Source organism: Lonchura striata, chromosome 15 (assembly GCF_050655825.1).
Source record: "Lonchura striata isolate lonStrDom1 chromosome 15, ASM5065582v1, whole genome shotgun sequence".
Lineage (NCBI taxonomy): Eukaryota > Metazoa > Chordata > Aves > Passeriformes > Estrildidae > Lonchura > Lonchura striata.
The window spans coordinates 8,943,151-8,963,092 of record NC_140717.1 but is presented as its reverse complement, the minus strand read 5'-3'; the positions used below and the strand labels follow the sequence as shown (position 1 = coordinate 8,963,092).

The 19,942-nt window shown below is 38.9% G+C and overlaps 1 protein-coding gene across 1 annotated transcript in view; it reads left to right on the top strand.

Annotated features, from left to right (window-relative positions):
- PPIL2 (peptidylprolyl isomerase like 2) overlaps positions 1–19,942 on the top strand; it is a 67,820-nt gene that overhangs the window by 10,542 nt on the left and 37,336 nt on the right. The window contains exons 6-11 of the mRNA XM_021549965.3: positions 4,067–4,118; positions 6,270–6,361; positions 7,832–7,921; positions 16,410–16,485; positions 17,260–17,420; positions 18,945–19,020. Coding sequence (XP_021405640.1) covers positions 4,067–4,118; positions 6,270–6,361; positions 7,832–7,921; positions 16,410–16,485; positions 17,260–17,420; positions 18,945–19,020 — 547 coding nt within the window. The remainder of the gene's footprint in view (positions 1–4,066; positions 4,119–6,269; positions 6,362–7,831; positions 7,922–16,409; positions 16,486–17,259; positions 17,421–18,944; positions 19,021–19,942) is intronic.

The window sequence follows — 19,942 nt, the reverse complement described above, 5'->3', positions numbered from 1 at the left end:
CCCTGTAGCCCCCCCAGTACCAAAATCTGGCCACATAACCCCTCTACCAGCTTCCCTGGATTTTTGTGTTTTCCTGGCAGGGGCCGTTCAGTGTTGCTGATCAGGAGGTCTAATCCCCACATGCTAAACATTTGAACACTTACTCAGTTGCTGTTGGTAGGATGGGAAAGTCTGTCTTTACTAAACACCCCTCTTGCTGCACGTCACCAACCCTGCCCGTGTGTGGGTAGAGAACCAGTGGAGCCCTTTTTGATTGCTTTTCAGGCTGGTGCATATCCAACAGGGTCAGAGCCTTATTAACAAGAAGAACGTGCAGCCACAGACCAAAGAGATTCAGTGAGTGTAACTAATTGATGCATGGGGATTGTAGGTCATATCTGCATGAGACACCCAGCGATGACAGAGAATGATTTAATTCGAAACAATCGGCGCGCTCCATCCGCGAGCTGCCACAGTGCCCCACTAACCTCGGTGGCGTCACCACCTCTGCCCGGCTCTCAATAAAGGATGCTGCCCTTTGGGATCCCGCAGGAGCCAGGGCTGTCAGCTGACAGAGGAGAGCGCGCGGGGCGCTGGGGCTGCTCGCTGCCACAGGAAAGTAGGTCATGGCCAAAAGTAGCCTTGGCTGCCTTTGTGGAAGTGTGCCTGCGAGAGAGGAGTCAGCTGAGAAAAGAGCTCGCACGGTTTTGCATTTGTTTTTTTTTTTTTAGCCCTTCCTTGCTGTGGAGCAGCTGGCACTACGTGCCGTGAAATGCGTCTGCTTTCCAGTATTTCTGCATAAAATATTTTTAGAAGGGAATATGTGGCTCTTATTTCTGCTTAAGGGAAGTGGCAGGTGCTTGTGGTCTTTTCATTGTCATTAGGAATTTAGAATTTAATTAGATCAAGTGTTTTTAATAAACACTTTTTTTTTCCTCTTGCTTTCTTAACTGGAGCGTGGCTGAAACTGGATGGTGGGTGTGTATCAGGGAAACTCAGGTTGAAAATAGTTGTGAACTTGAGCTATGTATGTAATATTTATTCTCTCTTAGGCATTATTAATAATAAAAAATACATGAAAAGAAGTACTTTAACTCATTTTAGGATTCATTCACTCCTGCTGTCTCCTCCCGTGAAGATCGGTACCCGTTTGTGGCATAACGGTCATTTCCATGGCAACAAACTGTGTGATGGTGCTTGGAAAGCTTTGACTTTTGACGGAGAATAAATAAAAGGAGATTCACCCACATGCAAGATAATCCTGTTTTCTTGTGAAATGAAGAACTTGAGAGGAAAAAAATGATATTACACAGCTTGCCTATATCATGTCCTATTACACTTTGCTGGGTAATGTGTAGGAGTTTCAAAACTGAACCTCCTGGAAGTCCTGGTTGTGGGCTCCCTCCTCTGTGGCTGCTCTGTGTGCAGTTGGCAGATCCTGTAGCCTGGTCTTGGGCATTGAGCAGTCCATTGTAGCACATCATCATCATCTGGTTTTGCTGTTCTGAGGCTCCAAAGATTTCCTTTGCTGAAATACTAAATCCCCCTCTTGCCCTGCCACGCAAGCTGAAGGAGCTGCTCCAAAGGGCATGAGTTGACATGCCAAGGTTGCTTCTGATAGAAGGCCAGCCTGTGGCAATAAAAGTTTGTAATATTCATACAGCACTTCACTATAGACTTCTAACTCTAGGCAGTACTTCAACTCCTGTATGACAGTCACTCGTTTTTTATTTATTGTTGACATAAGACTGTGTAAGTGCTGGTCTCTGTGGGGAGCAGATCCAGCATGAGCAGCTGATGCACCATGAGTAACTGAGGCTGAAAAATAACCTTTTTCCATATAATGGAAAGATATGACCTGAAATACCATACTATTTCCCTGGGCATGGAGTGAGAGTCCGAGGACTTGACAGCACTTCTAACAATACATCATAGGGTGACAGATGAAAAGTGCACTGCAGCTTTTGCTACCTTTAAAGTCTGCATAGCAGTTTAGGCTGTCTTTTCTGCGTAATTTCTGTCAAGGTATAAATCTGAATCTTCAATCATGCTGAACTGTTTCTTACTGAACTATTTCCATTTTTCTGTAAAGATGTTCATGTGTTTTGAGTGTAGCTCAGATCTGCCAGGAGGATAATTTAAGGACCTTTCTTGAAATTATCTATGTTTCCACTGGTTGTATTTCTAAAGAAGCTTTTGCTGAAACATAATTTTTGGGCTGTTGCACAACATGTGCACAGATGGATGCTGCTTTGTGTTAATAGTTGTTTAGGTTGAACAGATCTGTCCAGGATCAGATGTTCATTTTGGCAACTCTGCAGTTCCCCTGCTATTTCTTTGATAAATTTGTTATTGTAAGAAGATAAATAGATAAATAAAGCTCTGCATTCACTTATTAATTTCAGACTGCCATTTGCTGCTATTGCCTTTGCTGTCCTTCTTTGTACCCCAGCAGTGGGCAGATACTAGAGTGGTTTGGGTGTTTGGTTTTTTTTTTGAGAATCCACTTAAGGAAAAGCAGTCATACTGGTCTCTATCACATAACTAAATATAACCAAATTTGGCCTCTTTTTTCCCTTCCCATCTTATTTCTACAAGCTCTCATTGCTCTTCCTCTAATGAATTAGAGAGATGGTTACCTTTCTGGCAGCAAATGAGCCTACCAGTTGGTTGAGAGCAATTTGAGAAGCACCTTCATATAAATGAATGAGTCCAGCTGTCTTAACATGTACCCTGTAAACCAAGAATATGAATTTTGATTAGGCACAGAAAGCCCACTAACTTAGTTTCACACTTTATTGTTTTTTGCCATAATGATTGAAGTAGCATGTTGGCACCAGGGCTGGCAGATCTCTGCTTGTAATTGTCTGGGTTATAAAAACCTCCCTAATTTCTTCAGGTGCATGTTTTGAGAAGAGAACCAATTGTTTCTTTTAAAAGGCCTGTGCTGTATGGCTTTTAAGGATCCATTTGGCTGTGAAACTGTCTCTGACAGCTGATACAATCAAAGGCTTTGTTTTTCAGAAGTCTCAGATCCTGACTCAGCCTTGCAGCTTGTTTTCATCTCCAGCTGGGTGCCACGGTCATGCACTACCTGACCATCCTGCTGGGCTGTGCTGATGAGGTCACCCAGGTGGTGATGTGCCCTGTCTTGCCAGTGATGTACCCAAATCACACACTGATCCCATGGAATGGCTGGAGACCTGGCATGTTACTGAAGGCTCACTGTTACTTTGGGGGTGTGTGCTGCTTCCATGTCTTAGGGAAGGCTGCAGGACAGGAGCAGCCTGATTATCCAGATATGTTTGCCAGCCCAACAGCTCTGCTCTTCCCATGTCAGAAAACCCTTCCAGAGAGAGGGCAGCAGAAAAATGCCATAGACATGCTTCTGATGAAGTGTGGGAGAGCACGTGGAGTAGCTTAGTTTGCAGTGTCCTCTCTAGAGCTGAAGAACATTATCCCAGCCTTGGCTGTCACCTCAGTTCCCTGTTCAGTGGAATTGTTACCTGGGGGTTAAGGGGCTGAAAGTCCCTCCTGGGACTCCCTTTGTTACCCCAAATGCCTCTCTAGAGAACTTGTGCCTCTCTTTCTCTTTATTATTGCTGGCTGTCATGTGAGCTCTGCTGCACATTTCCTGAGTAAAAGGAAAATTACAGTTATTTCAGAAAAGGCATCGAGCTTGATTGCCAAAATGGTTTGCTAGCTTTATGACTTTCATCAGAGGTCCCTGCTGAATTTTCCTTTCTGGTCAGTGGCAATGATCTTTGCCTCTTAGCTTTTCATGCCAGCTCCCCTTTCAGTCTATGCTAAGAGTTGTGCAACTCCTTGAACTGATTCCCCATGGTTAGCACTGTCCTGAGTCAAATAGAGCCCTGTAAACAAACATATCCCCATTCTCAGGCTCCCTGAGCCTTGTTTTGGTGGGCTGTGACTCGAATTCCCAGGGTTCTGATAATTCAGACAACCAACAATATATTATTAATAAATTATGTACCATTGAAGTCCTAACAGTGATGCTACAGTTTCTTTTTATTTCCGTGGTTACATTCTGTTGTGATTAATCTTTTTAATGCTTTATTTTCTGTAGAAACTAGATGCCAAATCACTTATAAAGCTGAATTTTGCTAAAAATAGTGAAGGTAAGTGCAGTCATTTTCTGTGGTGGTGTTTTGTTGTGTTTTTTTCCTTAATGAGTGCTTTAATAAATTCTGGTTTGTCTTACTCATAGTGAACTTAAGTAGTTTGTGTTCTCTACCATGTTTTTTTGAGTAGAATAATTGCTTCTTGTGAATGATATGTTTACCTTCAAAGTTCCATTTCTGTTTTTCTTTACACTGGGGATTAAATTATTCAGCAATTTCACTTTACTATAGCTGCTATGCCACTAAGGTACTGTTTACTTTAAGGAAAGAATCAGAAAAAGTGAAATTTCTGTAATGTTATCTTATTTCCAACTTGCCTGTGGCAATATTTGCTGTTCACTTGGTTTTGAACAGCTTTTTGTTTATAAAAGGGATTAGACTTAAATAAACACGTGGGATTTTATGAAAAGAAGCACACAAGACAGCTGCCTCAAGTTTTATTTTTGCAAGATATAAAATCAGCCTCCTAAGAGAGCATGGTAGGAGCAAAAGCAGAGAGTGGGGATGAATTCATCTTCTACAAAGCATATAATGATTTCTTTGAAATGAAAATGGCTAAGATTAGGTGGGAATAAAATTCTGGAATGTCTGTCTCCTTATCTTACCAAAATCTATGGATTACAAATTCTTTTCTGTAGCTGATGGATTTCTTCTGTGCCTTGTGTTCCATCTGTCTCAAGAGCAGGGTGTTAAAAATTGATCAATAGTCAGTGTGGCCAAGGCTTTTGAAAGATACCATGACATAGTGCTTTCCCTAAAGAAATCCAGCTCACAATGCTGGGGTGGAATGACAACAGCCATAGAGTCTTAGAAGTTTTTTCCTTGAAAAGGTTAATTCTGTGTCATTAACCAACCAAGGGAAAATGCAACAAAAGACAAAAATTAAGTGTTGCATTTCTGTCTGTCAGCAAACTTTTCTCTAAATCATAACATGGAATGGTTGTAGGATCTCTGTTCACACATAAATGTGATATAAAAGACCTTTGGGCCTTGCAGCTTCTCACATTTAGAAATCACTTATTAGTTGGGTACTTTCCATCCAGATCAACATGTGTGTGCCCTCAGCAGTTTTGCTTTTCCTAGGACTGAGAATAGGGTGGCTTATTTTTTTTTTACAAAGCTGAAATGAGGCCTCATATTTTAACACTGTGTTTCTGTATCCATCAGTTGGGAACTTGCAAAAATGCCTTTCTTGAGTCCCTTGTGGCAGTGACTTTGCTTCAGCCCTGGTGGCAATAACAAAAGTGTCCTCAGCTTTGGCCTGTGCAGGGGGCAGAGCTGCCTCTGGTGGCGCAGTGAGGGGTCGGTCTCCGCGGGTGTTTGCCTCCCTGTCCCTGCAGGTGCTGGGAGCAGCCTGTTCTGGCCTCCCTGCTGCTTTTGATTTTCAAATGGTAATTAGGAAGAAAAGAACTAAATAGGTCCAACTTATTTTAAAAATCTCACCCAAACCCCCAGGTCTAGCAAACTGATCAAGTATTAATAACCTTCTTCTAACTGCTTTCTGCTGAGATTATCCAGACATTTTTTCTTTTTCCTCCTACATTGCCTCCCATCAGTTTGCTTGCTGTTGACTTGCTTAATATTTATGCTGACCCTCCTGGGAAAATTCACAGCTTGATTAGAGCAGAAGCTGGGTTCCTTACTGAGTAACGTGTTCAGATTTAATGGCATTCTGCTTGCCACATTTGAATACAAAATGCTCTCCTCTGCTTAAAGCACAACAGCTGCTGTGTACTTTTCTGTAGGCTATAAGCTAAACTTTTATTCCTGGGAACAAGAGTGATACAGGACACGTTACAAGGTTCATGTTATCAATAGATCTTTGATTACAACAGTAACAATTATATGATGGTATTTCATAAATATGAAACAAATTGGACGAAGTTCTGTGTTAGGAAATTGAAGGCAATAGATTTAAAAACTGCATTTTCCTTGCTTGTTTTACAGCTCTCTTAACTGTTACTTTCTCTAGCATTGTTTCTGTCACTGGAGAATCAAAATGTTATTAAAACACCATTAAGTACCCGCTGAAGTTACACTTTATATTAAAAATTAATGTAAATATAATCCACAGAGATCAGAGAAATAAGCTATTTCAAAACAGTTGCAGGTCTTCATGTGAAATGTGTGCTTTTTTCCTTCTATCAGGCAAGTACCACTGTCCAGTGCTGTTTACTGTATTTACCAATAACTCCCATATTGTGGCCATCAAGACTACTGGAAATGTGTTTGCCTATGAGGTAGGTTCTCTATTGCATTTCATTATTAGTATTTTGTACTTGATGCATTTCAGTCAAACCCACAAAATGTTTTAGAAAGACAAATAAATTTTATTCTTGTTTTACAGCCAGGAAAATGAAAGGACAGGAGATGGAGTGACTTCATAAATTGTTGTCCAACTTTAGCCTTCAAAATAGGAACAAGTTTAGAATAATAATTAAATAGTATTTCTAAAACCTTTTCTTAAGTTAATCTGCATGTACTGAATCTTGTGTTTCAAAATTAGTAGCTTTGATATGCTTCTCAGTTGAAATAAGAGACAAATTTTCTGTTGTCTTCTTTCTGATACAGTGTCATCACAAAAACATTGCCTCATTTCTATTCATCCAGTGAATAAAAAAGAGCATTTTAGCTGGAGCTGGGAATATAGAAGAAAGAATGCCTTAATGGACACTTAAACTGCATTTTATTCATGTTTTGTGAACATTTATGTAAGCCCAAGTGGAATTTTAATTGTGACTTCTTAGCATAGGCCTTACTGTAAAAGCAAGATTTATTTATTTTTTCAGTAGCAAATAAATCCTTCAATTAATGAATCCATATCCAGTGTTGTAAAAAGTCTGAACACTGGAACATCCTTTTGAATTCTGATGAGATATTCAGATACTGAGGGAGGAACAGGCTGAAACCATTGCAATCAAGGAAAAGGCTGGATTCATCATGGCTTTGAAAACTTGCTCTGATGTAATAGAGCTGTCCTCACCTGTGACAGCAGTCTAGATCAGGTTAAAATAGAAAATATTTTCTGTTCTTTCTGCAAGCAGCATTCTTTGGCTGCTGGGGTTAACAGGCAAGGATGAGTTTAAGGGTGGTCTTTATTAAACCCTGGTCAGTACTGCAGAACTCTTTGTCTCTTTGCTGCAATTTGCAATACTGGGCTTCCTGAATGGGCTGTGCCAAGAGGGTTTCTGCCTCATGTGGTACCACATGAAATAATTGCAGTTACTGGTTTATTATAAGCATGGAATTAATTTATGGCCTTCTGGAGATCATTATCTCTGGGACATTATCTCTTCCATCTGAGAACCACAGAGGACATTTGGGTAAATAAGATAGATTCAGGGGTCTTTTGCAGGTAAGAACTTAGAAAACTGAAAGCAAGATTTTTTTTTTTTTAAATTTTGGCATTACTTTTATGATTAATTTGGTTGAATGATGGACATAACTATGGAATGGAGATTGCAAGGTTTGTCTTAGAAAAATAACCCAGCAAACCACACAAAACTGTCAACTTTTGTAGGGATGAGAGACAAAAGCTTCTCATTTATTAAAACCCACATTGAAAATACTGCAGTTGCCAGCTGAGAATGAGGGTGAAATTGTTTTCTTTATGATTTGGTCTTCAACATTTTATTGATATCACCTATTTACTTGTAATATTCCACACAATAATGAGATTTTGGTATTTGTGTATTTTGCCTGGCTGTTAGGCAGTTGAGCAGCTGAACATAAAACCAAAGAGCTACAAGGATCTCCTGACAGATGAGCCCTTCACTCGGCAAGACATCGTCACACTGCAGGTGAACTTTTCTCTCTGTTACACCTTATGCCATACAGGGTTTTATTTTGCAGAGGGTGAAATGCTGCTGTGTACACTGTTCTAGCAGGAAATCAGAGTAGCTGATCAGAGAAACTTCACTGTATTTTCTTTGTTATCCAGATAAGCCACAAAGATTCCACGTGACACAATCTGGATGAGTAGTAACATGGTCTGTGGTATCAAAAGAAACAATATTTAGTATGTAGAGTATTTAAGCTTTTAGGAACTTGACATGTTACATTAAGACTGAAGTGGATTGTCCATCTTACTCTTCCAAAGATGTATAAAAGAGTCAAAGGTTCAGCAAAATATTTTCCATGGAATGTTTCTCTAAATGTAGAGGAAGGCAGCGAACCAGAGGTCTTTTTCTAATTGCTTGTTTGGAATGTTTTGCTTCTTGATAAATACCAGTTTTGGTTCTTTGCTGATTTTAAGAAAATTAAAACCTAAATTAGAAGAGCATTATGAATTTTACAGTGTAAAAGATACTTATTTACAGATGAAGTGTAGTATCAAAAGATATAAAACTTTTGTTTAAAAGTAAGTACTTTTAAGCTTGCATAATTTCAAAACAGGGGAAAAAAGATTCCTGGATCATTATTATTGAAATCATGAGTTAGTATGCATCTCATGAACACTTAATTGCCACTAGCAAGACCAATACAGTCTAATTCAAATAGTCATTTAATTTCATTTATGTCTAAATTTAAATAAAGTGTAACCCTTCTTCTCTACTCCCCAGTGCTTAAAAGCATGTTTTAAAATATTTTTCCTCTGTTCCTTTGGGCTTGTTGGTGATCAAACTAATGCAACAAAGGAAAATATTTTTATTCCAATGGATGCAAAAAATACAGCTTTTTTTTCTGATTGAAAGCTCCCAACAGAATGTTATTTCTGTGTAACTGCATGGTTGCTAATGGATTTGGAAAAGTAAAAAAAGACAAGTGTCTAAAAATGTGTCTGTGCACCCATATGGCAAACCAAGTTATTTTGAACTAACAATTGAAATGTGCAGTCACTAAAAAATATTTTGGTATGTTTTGTAGGGTTGGAATTGAATGTATGTATAAAGAGTGTGTTCCTGTTACTTGCCTAGCTTTGATTTTTCACAGCTGTTCTAGTCCTCTAAATCTCAAAGTGCAACATCTAAAAATTTAGTCATTTGCTATGTGAGTTTTTATCAGCATTTTTCATCTTCATTCTTGACATGTTGGGTTTCTGTCTTGCTTGGCGAAATATGTCTAATATCAAACTAAGTAGATTCTGATAGTTGTGCAGTCCAAGGTCCCAGCCACAGCGCTGCACCTCTCCCACCTCCATTCAGGGTGGCATTCATGATGTGTGAGTAGATTTTATCTTAAGCAAACAGTTCAGTGTGGATTGGTGTTAACTTCTGCTACACTCTTCTTAAATAAGTTTGGATCAGCAAAGACACCCCCATCTTGGGATTGGACTGCAAGAGATTTGACCATCTGAATGCTGTTGACCAGATAAAGTTTGACCTTTTACCAGATCAGTTTTTAAATATTTTTTTCAGAATTATTTTTAACAGTCCAAATTGGCTTCAGGCTGTTGAAGAAGAGCCATTGACCTATCTGTACAACACCCCCTGCAAACTTGCATGTAGAGCTTGATTTCTCCTATTCAAATTCTGCCTACCCTGACTTGCTTTGTTGAGGCCAAGATTCAGCCTGAAGTGGCATGAGTAGCCTGGGTTTTAGAATTACTTAAGTAGATGTGCTAGAGAAACAAGTTGTTATTTTCTCACAGTGTTTTCTTCATACAAATTATTGAAAGACAGACCGACATCTCCTCTACAAGCTCTCTTGTTGACAACACTGCAGGCGGTGTGGTGGCTTCAGGCTTCACACTGCCAAGCTCCACCACCTGTGGCTCTGTTTCTTAGCCAGAGTTCATGACTGCAATCTGTTGTGTTTCAGAGCTCTACCCCAATTCCTCCTTCTCTTAAAAACCTTTCAGTTCTGTGTTGAAATTTATCACTTTGTTGTTTCCTCATTTCCCCATGTAAATTGAGTGCAGTGATATCCAAGAGAGCTGAATTGGGACTGAGTTGATATCACTGACCCTTGCTGTTTGGCAAAAAAGTAGATATAAAGGAAGTTGCTATAAAAAACATTCTTTGCTTTGCAAATAACAGCTGAATAGGGCTGACTGTAATAGCTGTGTTTAGCAATAGAAAATAGCATTTCCAGAGGCTGGCTCTGAATGTCGTAGGAAGCAGAGGGGGTACCTGTGTTTGGTAGTGAAATACAACATGGTAAGTGGAAAACATGAATGATGTATGTTTACAGATTATTCGTATGATCACATTTTTCCTTGTTGATACATAAAGGACAATCCTACGTTTCCTTGGATTTTGCCAGAATAGTAATTGACCTCAAACTTGGCTTCTCTCTCCTAATATATATAATTAAAAACAAAACAAGAAAGATTTGCTCTTTTCAGAGAAGGCAGAATTGCATAATGTGCTTTTCCTGTTCTTGGTGCTAAACATTATTCAAACACGAGTCATAGTCCACCCTGTTATCTTTTCTGCTAAGCACCATCTCATCTGGTTGCTTTGAATTTAGTAGCAGTTATTTATGTGCTACTTACTTGTTAAAAAGGACAACTTTTTTTTAAATTCAAAATTAAAAAAAGCAGAATTACAACTTCAGTTGTTAATAATACTGTGTTAGGTCTATGATGTGCTTCTCTTTGTAAAGGAATCTGCAGTACTCCCTACACGTAGTCCATATACAGAAATTACTTTTTCCCTTGTTGAAATGCAAATGTCCTGGGGTGGAGCATGGCACCTTTTCATCAGCATATGGCCATATTATCCAGCCAGTCAGGGCAGGAGGTAAAGAGTAATACCATATCCTGGTGTGCAAGAGACATTAGCAGTACTGGAATGGAGTTATTGAGGCAGAAGATGTCATGGATTCTAGTTTAGGATTTTGCTGATGATGACAGAAATGCACATGACATTATTCCATATGCTACCCTTCCTAGATACAGCACTCCTAGTATGACTGGCTTTTTAGACTGTAGCTCTTTACACTAAAGTTTAAATTTCCTTGTCTTAGCTTTGTGATCTTGCTACAAACTCAAGTCAAGCTTTCCATCTTCTGCAGTGCAGGTCTTACATTTTTCAAAGTTTCTCTCTCCTTATCATTATATCAGAAAATTTTTCTTCAACTGTACTGGTTCATGTCTCTTTTTAATGGAATTTGCTGTTGTATGTTGTCTGTGTTTCTGAACTTTCAACCTACTTATATTCTTTTCCTTGATGATGATCAGCTCAGCCTAACTCAGCATCCCTTGAAAATGTCATGAATGTGTTCCCAGCTGACAGACAACTCAAGTACTGTAAGATTAATTAGTTACTTTTAATGGGTAAGGCAGGATGTAAAGCTCTTGGGGATCTGTGGGGACAGGGTGTCTGTAATGGAAAAGCTGATATTGTTAACACTTGTTTGCAGTGTTCTTTCCTCCCTCTTCTGCTTGCCATTCTGGTACATTGCTGTTCATAATTTCAATTGGTTCACCATTTTTGCAATTGGATTCAAAATAGGATTGAGCACAGCTTTTGAAATAATAGTGTATTAGACTTCAGTTCAGATCTAGGTAATTCTTCCAGACCTATGTTTTACAGGTTTTCAGCTAATATTCAGTCTAAATGTTTAACCTAATTTGAGATTATATTCCAAGTAAATTTCTGGGGGATATACTGCTAGATCTCAATGTCTACTGTCAAATCTTTATGACAAAATCTGGTAGAAATTATTTTTAATTAGTGTGAATGTAAATTCCACGTGCATTTTAATCCTATATTATGCACATTATTCTCTGTGTAATGATGTGGAACTTAATGGCAAGCACATAAATATCTGTCTTCTGAATTCCCTCTTATAAGGCCAGTCAGGCTGAAGCATCTGCCCCAGCTCAAGCTGGAGAGAGGAGCAGAGTCAGGTATTGCTTTGCTGGACACAGTGGGGAACTTCCCATCCCAGCAAGTGTGAGATGTCCTGAGGAAAGCAAAGTAAGAATGCTGAAATACCCAGCGTTCACATCCCATTTGATAGCACCCCATCCATTTATCATCCTCCACTGTGGATCTATTCACAAACAAGAGACAAACTTCAGTTTGTGAGAATACAGCAGAAATTACTCCTTCTCTGGAAACTCTTCAAAGCTATTGCTGAGCTGTGTGCTGGCAGGGGATTTAATGAGAAATGTGGCTGTGCTCAGTGGCAGTGCTGCAGGTGACGCAGAGGCACATGTGGGGGTTCCTCCTTGCCTAAGGAATTGCAATAAAGCCCCTGCCCTGCTGTGCCAGGGGTAGCAGGCACAGTGCTCTGGTGGCAGCCTGCAGGGAGCCTTCCCTGGTAGATGCAGGCTAACAAATGCATCTTTGCACTGCAGAGATGGAGGGGTGAAGAGAAGAAAACTCCAAGTCTGGGTAAATACTAACAGGTTTGCTGCTGTTAAAGGGAAAAAAGCCTCATACTGTTATGTACTTCCTTATGTCAGCTTTATTGTTTCTATATAATCAGCTGTGGACAAGACATGGCTCTCTACAAGCTGTTAAACACCGCTGACATTTGTGGCAGGAAGCACAGCTAATGAGCAGAACTGGAGGTAGCTGAGCTGCACACTGTTAATTGATATTTCACTCCTCAGCTATTCCTCATTTTCTCTTTGTGTGACAGAAGGTCAGAGCAGATTTCCTCACAGTTGTGGGTGAGGTCTCTGTGAGGGAGAATCCTGCACCAATAGACATGCAGAGCAGAGGGTAAAGAAGTGCGACATGGTCAGCATACGAGGCTGACAGTCATGAGCATAATTAGGGATGCAGCATGGCCAACCAAATGGTGAGAGAAATCAGAACTCAAAGAAATCACACCGTCTAAACCTGCTGGTTTTAACCTGCTATTTGGGGGCTTCTATGTGGTGCATAAGATTAACAGTCCAAGCTGTTTCCTTAAGCAGGTAAAACCAGAAAATGGCTGGAAAAAAAACAAGTGGAATAAAACTTGAGATTTCTTATTTTCAGAACTCAGCTTTCAGGAAAACATTAAATGTAAGATTTTTAATAATGATAGTTAGCAACCCTTTGAAGTCTATATCTGTGCTAGTAATTTGCTAAACTAAAGTTTATTGTTTGTAACCTTAATAAGAAAAACCCTGAGACTGACAGCCATGGTGTTTTGTGTACGTATTTTTAAACATGCTAAGACAAACAAAAGTAGGCCATGGTTTATCTTCCTTTCTAGTTTCTGTGCACTTACACAGAACTTATTTCTTTAGGTCTTTGGGCTCCAAGCCTTAATCATAATAGGATTGGGAACATCCCTATGAGTCCAGCCTTTCTTTGACCAGGAGAGGCAATTAACTCATTAGAGCTTGAGGCTTTGACAATGTGAGTGTGTCTGTCTGCCCATCTCTGTGGCATCTTGTTTGGACTGCTCTGATTCTGTGCCCAGTAACTGTCATGGATGCAATGAGAGGAGCTTGGCAGGCTAATTATTAGTGTTTAGACAGTTTTCTTCCTGAAGTGATATGTCTAAAGACTTACAAAGTTTTCATATTGTTACCTTAAAAAATTTATATCTCGTGTTGTAGGACTCAGTACCACCAGTAAGGAAATGGTTTGTGTCTTCTGCAGCACAGGTTGGTCTAGTCAGATATGTTTCTCCTCTTGGGAGCAGGTAGAAGCAACTTGTATCTTGTGTTTGACTTAGTATTCACTGCAGTGCTTTCACAGTATGCTAATTCTGATTCACACTAATTCTAATCAAACTAATTCTAATCAAACTTCTCTTAGTATATCAAGATGCTATATTTTAGAGGGAGAAACAAACATATCCTAGGTATCCTGTACAAGATGATACTCAAATTTCAATTTGAGGAGCCATTTTTTGAGAGGCTATTCCACTGACAGAGGGAAATCTCTTTTGGGGTGTTGGAGTGTGGGTTGTCCCCCTTCTCGAAATGTGGTGAGACTCTTGCTTTGCAAAATCAGGAATACAAGGGACAACACTGTAAACTGAACCTTTGTCAAGGTTTCCATTGAAAGAGATGGCCCACGTGGCTGTGATGGAAGGACCTTTTACAGAGGACCTGGGTCACAGTTCTGGGGTTTGGAGTTCAGATCTCCCAGAGGGCAGATGGAAAGCTGGTCTGCAGGGAGAGGGAGCTGCCTTGTGGCCTCTGCTGTCCTTCAAATGATAATAGATGCACTGCCAAAACAGGGGCTGGTGGTGATTTGGAGAGCCCTGAGAAATCCCCTGCAAGGAAGGAGGCTGTAAACATTTTGCTGGAGTTGCTCAATGCCCGTGATTAGGCTGATTAAGCCACATAGACGTTTGAATGAACTGTGGCTGTTAAACAATGTGAACTAATCTGATTTGTGGTATCCTGAGCACAAGGCCCTGGGTTTTGTAATGCACTGGCAGTTGTGATGTCCTTTATTTATTTTTAAACAATCAATAAGTAAATAAATGAAGATGCTTTATTTAGAGGAACATCATGAAGGTGTTTTCTGTTTCATTTTTACTGCTGCCTTCCCTCCTGTCCATGAAAAATTGTTTCCAGGAGTCAAGTCTTGCCCTTCAGCTTTGCCATGAACTGCAGACAAGGATTGCCATAAATCTATTATCTCTATTAACATTAATACACAGATATTTTTCCCTTTCCTGAAAGGGTAAGCAGTCATTCCTTCCTTCACCTTTTGAGGTAGTATATTTATGTGCAGAGCAGTGATTGCTGTCTTGGAAAACTGCAGCTCATGATTGCTGCAGAGTATTTCACAGTGAAAATGTCTTGTGAAAACTCACAAAGTTCTTTCTCCAGACTTTCTCCATGCATCTTGTTGACTGTCAGAAAGCAGAACTTAAAATCATCTCTATTCACATATATAAATATGTATGTAAGGTAATAAATAGTAAATACACCTGAGTGCTGGTGTCACAGGAAACAAAAATGGGTAAAAACCAGATCCAAATTTCCTACTTTTTAGTGGCTTTATTTAAGGATTGTCTGTTTCTAAAGCAAAATCTTAAAAATGTAAATTTTTGGGGCAGTCTTTTTGTCTCAGTGAAGATCTATTGGAGGGGTATAGTGGGACAGGAGACAATAGAAAATTGTTATCTGGCGATTAGGAAATGGGACAGCAGAAAGCCAGGAGGTCCCATTAATGTGCAGAATCACACAGCTTGATTTCATAAATGTGTTTTGGTTTTACTACCAGCAATAAAACTAAAAATGCACTTTCTGGTGGAAGCATACTATTTCAGGGATGAATGAAAGGCATACTTAGATAATTTTATAAATTATGGAGCTAGTATCTCTGCTTGTATTAAGCATTACTTCTGGCAGAGATGAAATTGTCAAACTTTTTATCAACCATAGTGGTCTGAGAAGCTTTGTTAAATTTTTTAGGATAATATGTTTAATACTGTTCATGTTAGTTTTTTATTCATGTTTTTTTGCATAATATATTGCATTATTTTTATCCTGAACTAGAAATTATTGCATATTACTTTATTAGTTTGGTATTTTAAAGTTTGAATTGTTTTCTGTAAGATAGACTTTCCATTAGTGTCTGGGTGTCCTGGGCTGATGTTTTGACCTTTCTGTGCTGCAGAGGAGCTTGAGGAGAAAGCCTTGAAGTCATTGTAAGGAGAGGATTAAAGACTGTTTAATAATAGTATGAAGTAACCTAGATCACCAGTAGGCATTCCTTGTCCTGCTCTCTCTGAAAGGTCATAGTTCTGCAGAAAGTTGCCTAGAGATAGCAAAAAGGATCACAGTTAATGGACTGTGTGTTTTTGCTATTTTCCTCCAATGGTAACTAAATTGAATTTTCATAACAGCTTTTTTCTTTTATCTTTTTTTTTTTTTTCATATTTTTAAAGCATAGTTCTATAAGCACTAGTGGAAAAAAAAAAAACAACTGTCAACACAGTTCTTACTGCAGAGACTTGCTCTGAGGGTTTTATTTGTATTTTGAGATGCATTGCAAAAGTTCACAGAGCATGTGCAAATCAGGCCTAGGATTATAAATAGCAGGAGATAGCTGATGTGCTTTTGCACTGATCTTAGGCCAAAGCTGAGAACAAAGGAAAGAACCAGGGGACTGCATTGTTCTTTATTCTCTAGGATGGGGGAGACTTGGCTGAGTTCTGGTAGTAACTTCTGTAGGTGAGATATGTGTAATATTATGTTTGGAACTGAATTCCAGATCCCTAAGGAGTCTGCTGTGACCTGACTGGTTGCTGATGTTGGTTGGGGTTGATTGCTTTACATTTTTTTCATCTTTCTGTGGTTTGGGGAGTATGGAAGTTATTCTGTCTCTCGCTGTTTATTTATGATGGTGTCTGCCCTTCGGTGTAGTCTGTTGCTTGGAATATGTACCTACCAAGGTCTCTGATGTTAGTTTTTAAAATTATTTTTATTTTCAGGATCCAACAAACCTGGATAAGTTCAATGTCTCAAACTTCTTTCATGTTAAAAACAACATAAAAGTAATTGATCCAGGTAAGGATGAATTGAAGGTAGGCTACCCAAACATGCAAAATCTGAAGATGATTCTGTGGAATTGACATCTCTCAGTGGTTAGCTTATTATGCTCATATCTGGGTTTTGGGGTTTTTTAATCTACTGTTGTGCAAGCAAGCATCTCTTTCTATTTACCCAATCAGAATAAGTGAGTATTATCTCAGCTATGGAATATCTAATATCCAGCAAATAATAAGCATACCAAGACAGAGGACAAGTGAAACTTGTAAAAATGAAATACTAAATTAAAATATTAACTAAATCAAATTCCACAGTCCAGTCCAGCAACCTTCTTCCCCTACTGTCACATTAAATATCAGATCCTGGGATTTTAGTATCACAAGCCTGGCCATTCAGTGAGGAGGTGAAGGACAGAAGTTTATATTGTACCCAACTGTTTTTTGTCTTTATTGTTCTATAAAAATTTTACAAGACTTGAATGGACTTAGATGATTCCTAGTGTTTTCAAATAAATTTTCATGATAGTTGGCTTGATTTTTTTTCTTGTACATCATATTGGCATTTATTGCACTATATTTTGTGCTATATATTTTTAACACTGTCATTAGTGTTATACATTGCTATTTGTCACTGTGTCTGGAGGAATATATATAGCTGATAGACCTTTTTATTTAAAAAAAAGTCGCATTAATAGCTGGAAATTTTTTGTGTAATTAATGATGTAATAAACTGAAGGGGAACAAAAGACAATGTTTCTTTTAATTCTGAGTCATTTAACTCTGTCTTACCTAGATGAAGAAAAAGCAAAATTAGATCCATCTTACTATTTGAAAAATACAAATACAGAGACCCGAGAAACTTTACTGGAACTTTATAAGGAATTCAAAGGTGATGACATTTTAGCAGCTACTATGAAGGCTCCTGAAAAGAAGAAGGTGGATAAACTGAATGCAGTAAGTTGACTTAATTTGTAGTTTGGTACTGATTGACTTCTTCAAGAATGGTAATAGTTGTTTTTCTTCTTAGAGGCCGTATTGCAGTATGAACAAACACTGCTCCTTCTGTTTCCTCTCACACAGAAATTTGTCTTAGATGAAAAGATGAGAATCATATCAGGATTCCTTAGACATGCATAGTATGTGTCAGTGAGTTTCTATTTGTTAAATCATTGCAAATGAACATAAACATTTGAGAACTGAATCACAATGAGACGGAAGAGTCCTTATGATGTGGTTATGTATGTGCTGGCAGAAACTTTTTCCCAGGTTATAATCTCTCACTTTGAGTTTGTTTATCATTGCTTCCTGCATTTATTGGCAGAGAGAGCACACCTTAAGGTAGTGCAAGTGAATCATTTCTGGTGTGGACAAATACATAAATCATTCCAAGCTGCTCCTCCATTTTATTTTTCCACTGGAATGCAGAGTTTAGTGGAATATTTTAAAGCATGTACTTCCAGGTGCATGTTCATGGTTGTCAAGAGAAGCAACCCATCTGCATCTAGATTTCCTACATCAAAGGCTGTTTCAAAAGGGCAAGAGAGAGTATTCTTCTGTCCTTTAATAATTCTGGGATGTGTCTGCCTACCTGATTTGATTACACTTACATGAAAACTAACAGCAGTGCAGCATACAGCTTTTAATGAGAAGGCTTAGAGGCAGATTAGGGAGTGTATGTGACCAAGGAGTATGATCACAAATGCACTCTTTTTTGGGGACGTTGTAGTGTTAAAATAATAAAAAGAAAAAAGTAAGGAGAAGAAAAAAGAGGGCAGAGATAAGGATGAGCTCTACACATGCTGGGGAGTTGGATTGTCAGCTTAGGACATGGGTGGGCATCGCTGTAAACTTGCTTAGAATGCAGTGAAACCTTAAGGAATGAGCATTGACCTGGCTGGACTCTTTACAGGCATTTCCCTGGAACTGCTAAACATGTCTCTGGGTTTATTAGATCTTTGTAATTTGCTACAAAATCCATGTGTGACGTTGAGATTTCCCATCTGCAGAATTACAGAGCTCAAAATATGGGACAGTGCCTCTGCACACAGCAGGGCCAGCTGTGGGAGGGGCTGGTTTGCTCCCCCCTACAGTATCTCTGTGATTCCTTCCTCTCAGCAGCACTGGAGACTTGTACAGATGTCTTGGCAGAAGTACTCCTTGCCTATCTGTACCTCTGGACATACAAATAAATTGTGATGATAGAATCTCTGCACAGTGATGTATTAAACTGGAGGGGAAGCATTAAGCTCCTTTGGCTCAGCGCATGAGCAGCCTTAACTACAGTTTCATCAGAGCAAATGTGGGCAACAGATGGAGAATTATTGCTGCACTGGGTATTTGTTTCCTTCAGTAGGAGCTAGAGCAGAAGTCTGCCTTTAGAAGGATGGCATTTGTGTGTTTCTGATGCTTAATAGTATCTTTGGTAGATAAATTCTAAGATCTAATGTATTTTTCTCTTGCTTTTTCCTCTGCAAACAGGCTCACTATTCCACTGGAGCTGTAAGTGCTTCCTTCACCTCCACTGCAATGGTGCCTGAAACTACCCACGAAGCAGGTACCAGAACTACCTACCTAGAGACCATTTTTTTATTTCTGAGTTTCAAATTGTGCTCCTTAGCACACATACATTTATGAGGACTGAAAGAATGCATTGGTAATTGGTCAGTGCTGATGTCATGGAAATGTATTCCCTGACCAGATATATCCTTACTTTCCAGTGAGGTTGTTCTGAAAATACTGGAGCAATTACAGTCAAGCTTTGGCTTTGAATTACAGTTACTTCTTTTGAACCAAAATTTTCTATGGCCAGAGATGACAAATTGACATATCCCCTTTTCTAAGTTAGGAATGAAATATAATCTCTCCTCAGATACCATACCAAACCTTGGCCACCTTTTTGGCCTAGCCCAGTATTAATTAGAACAACAGCAAATTCTGTGATGGTACTTTTAGTTTACTGCTTTTCACACCAAAATACATTTTAATAAAATAAAGATTTCCTTTTATTCTCCAGCCTAAACACAAATGTAAAAGATTTATTTAGTTTGGATATTGATTAAATAGCTGAGTCATTAGTATTTCCAGTTGAGAAAGTTAAGCACTAAAATTTAGATGGCAAATACTTAGGCAAAGATTGAACGCATTGCTAGAACTATGTTTACCAAATTCAGTTCTTTTACTTGGTAAGTTACAGTGATTTGAAGGTGACAGAGTACAGAAAATATCTGGCTAACTAGACATTTTGACAAAATGGGAATGGAAACATCATAGATTGATCCTTTGGTTTGACTTACCAGTAATGTCCCCAGTAATAGCTTCAGCTGTTTTCAGAACTGGGTAGATCTCTGTATGTCAGCAGTTTGTGGTTGGCTGATGGCTACCTGCTTGGCTTCCGGGATTGACAAGAAGCAATTTGGGTTCAAAGTAATGTTTGTGGTTGGTACACATTGCTTGAAAATTATAGTTTGTATTACTGA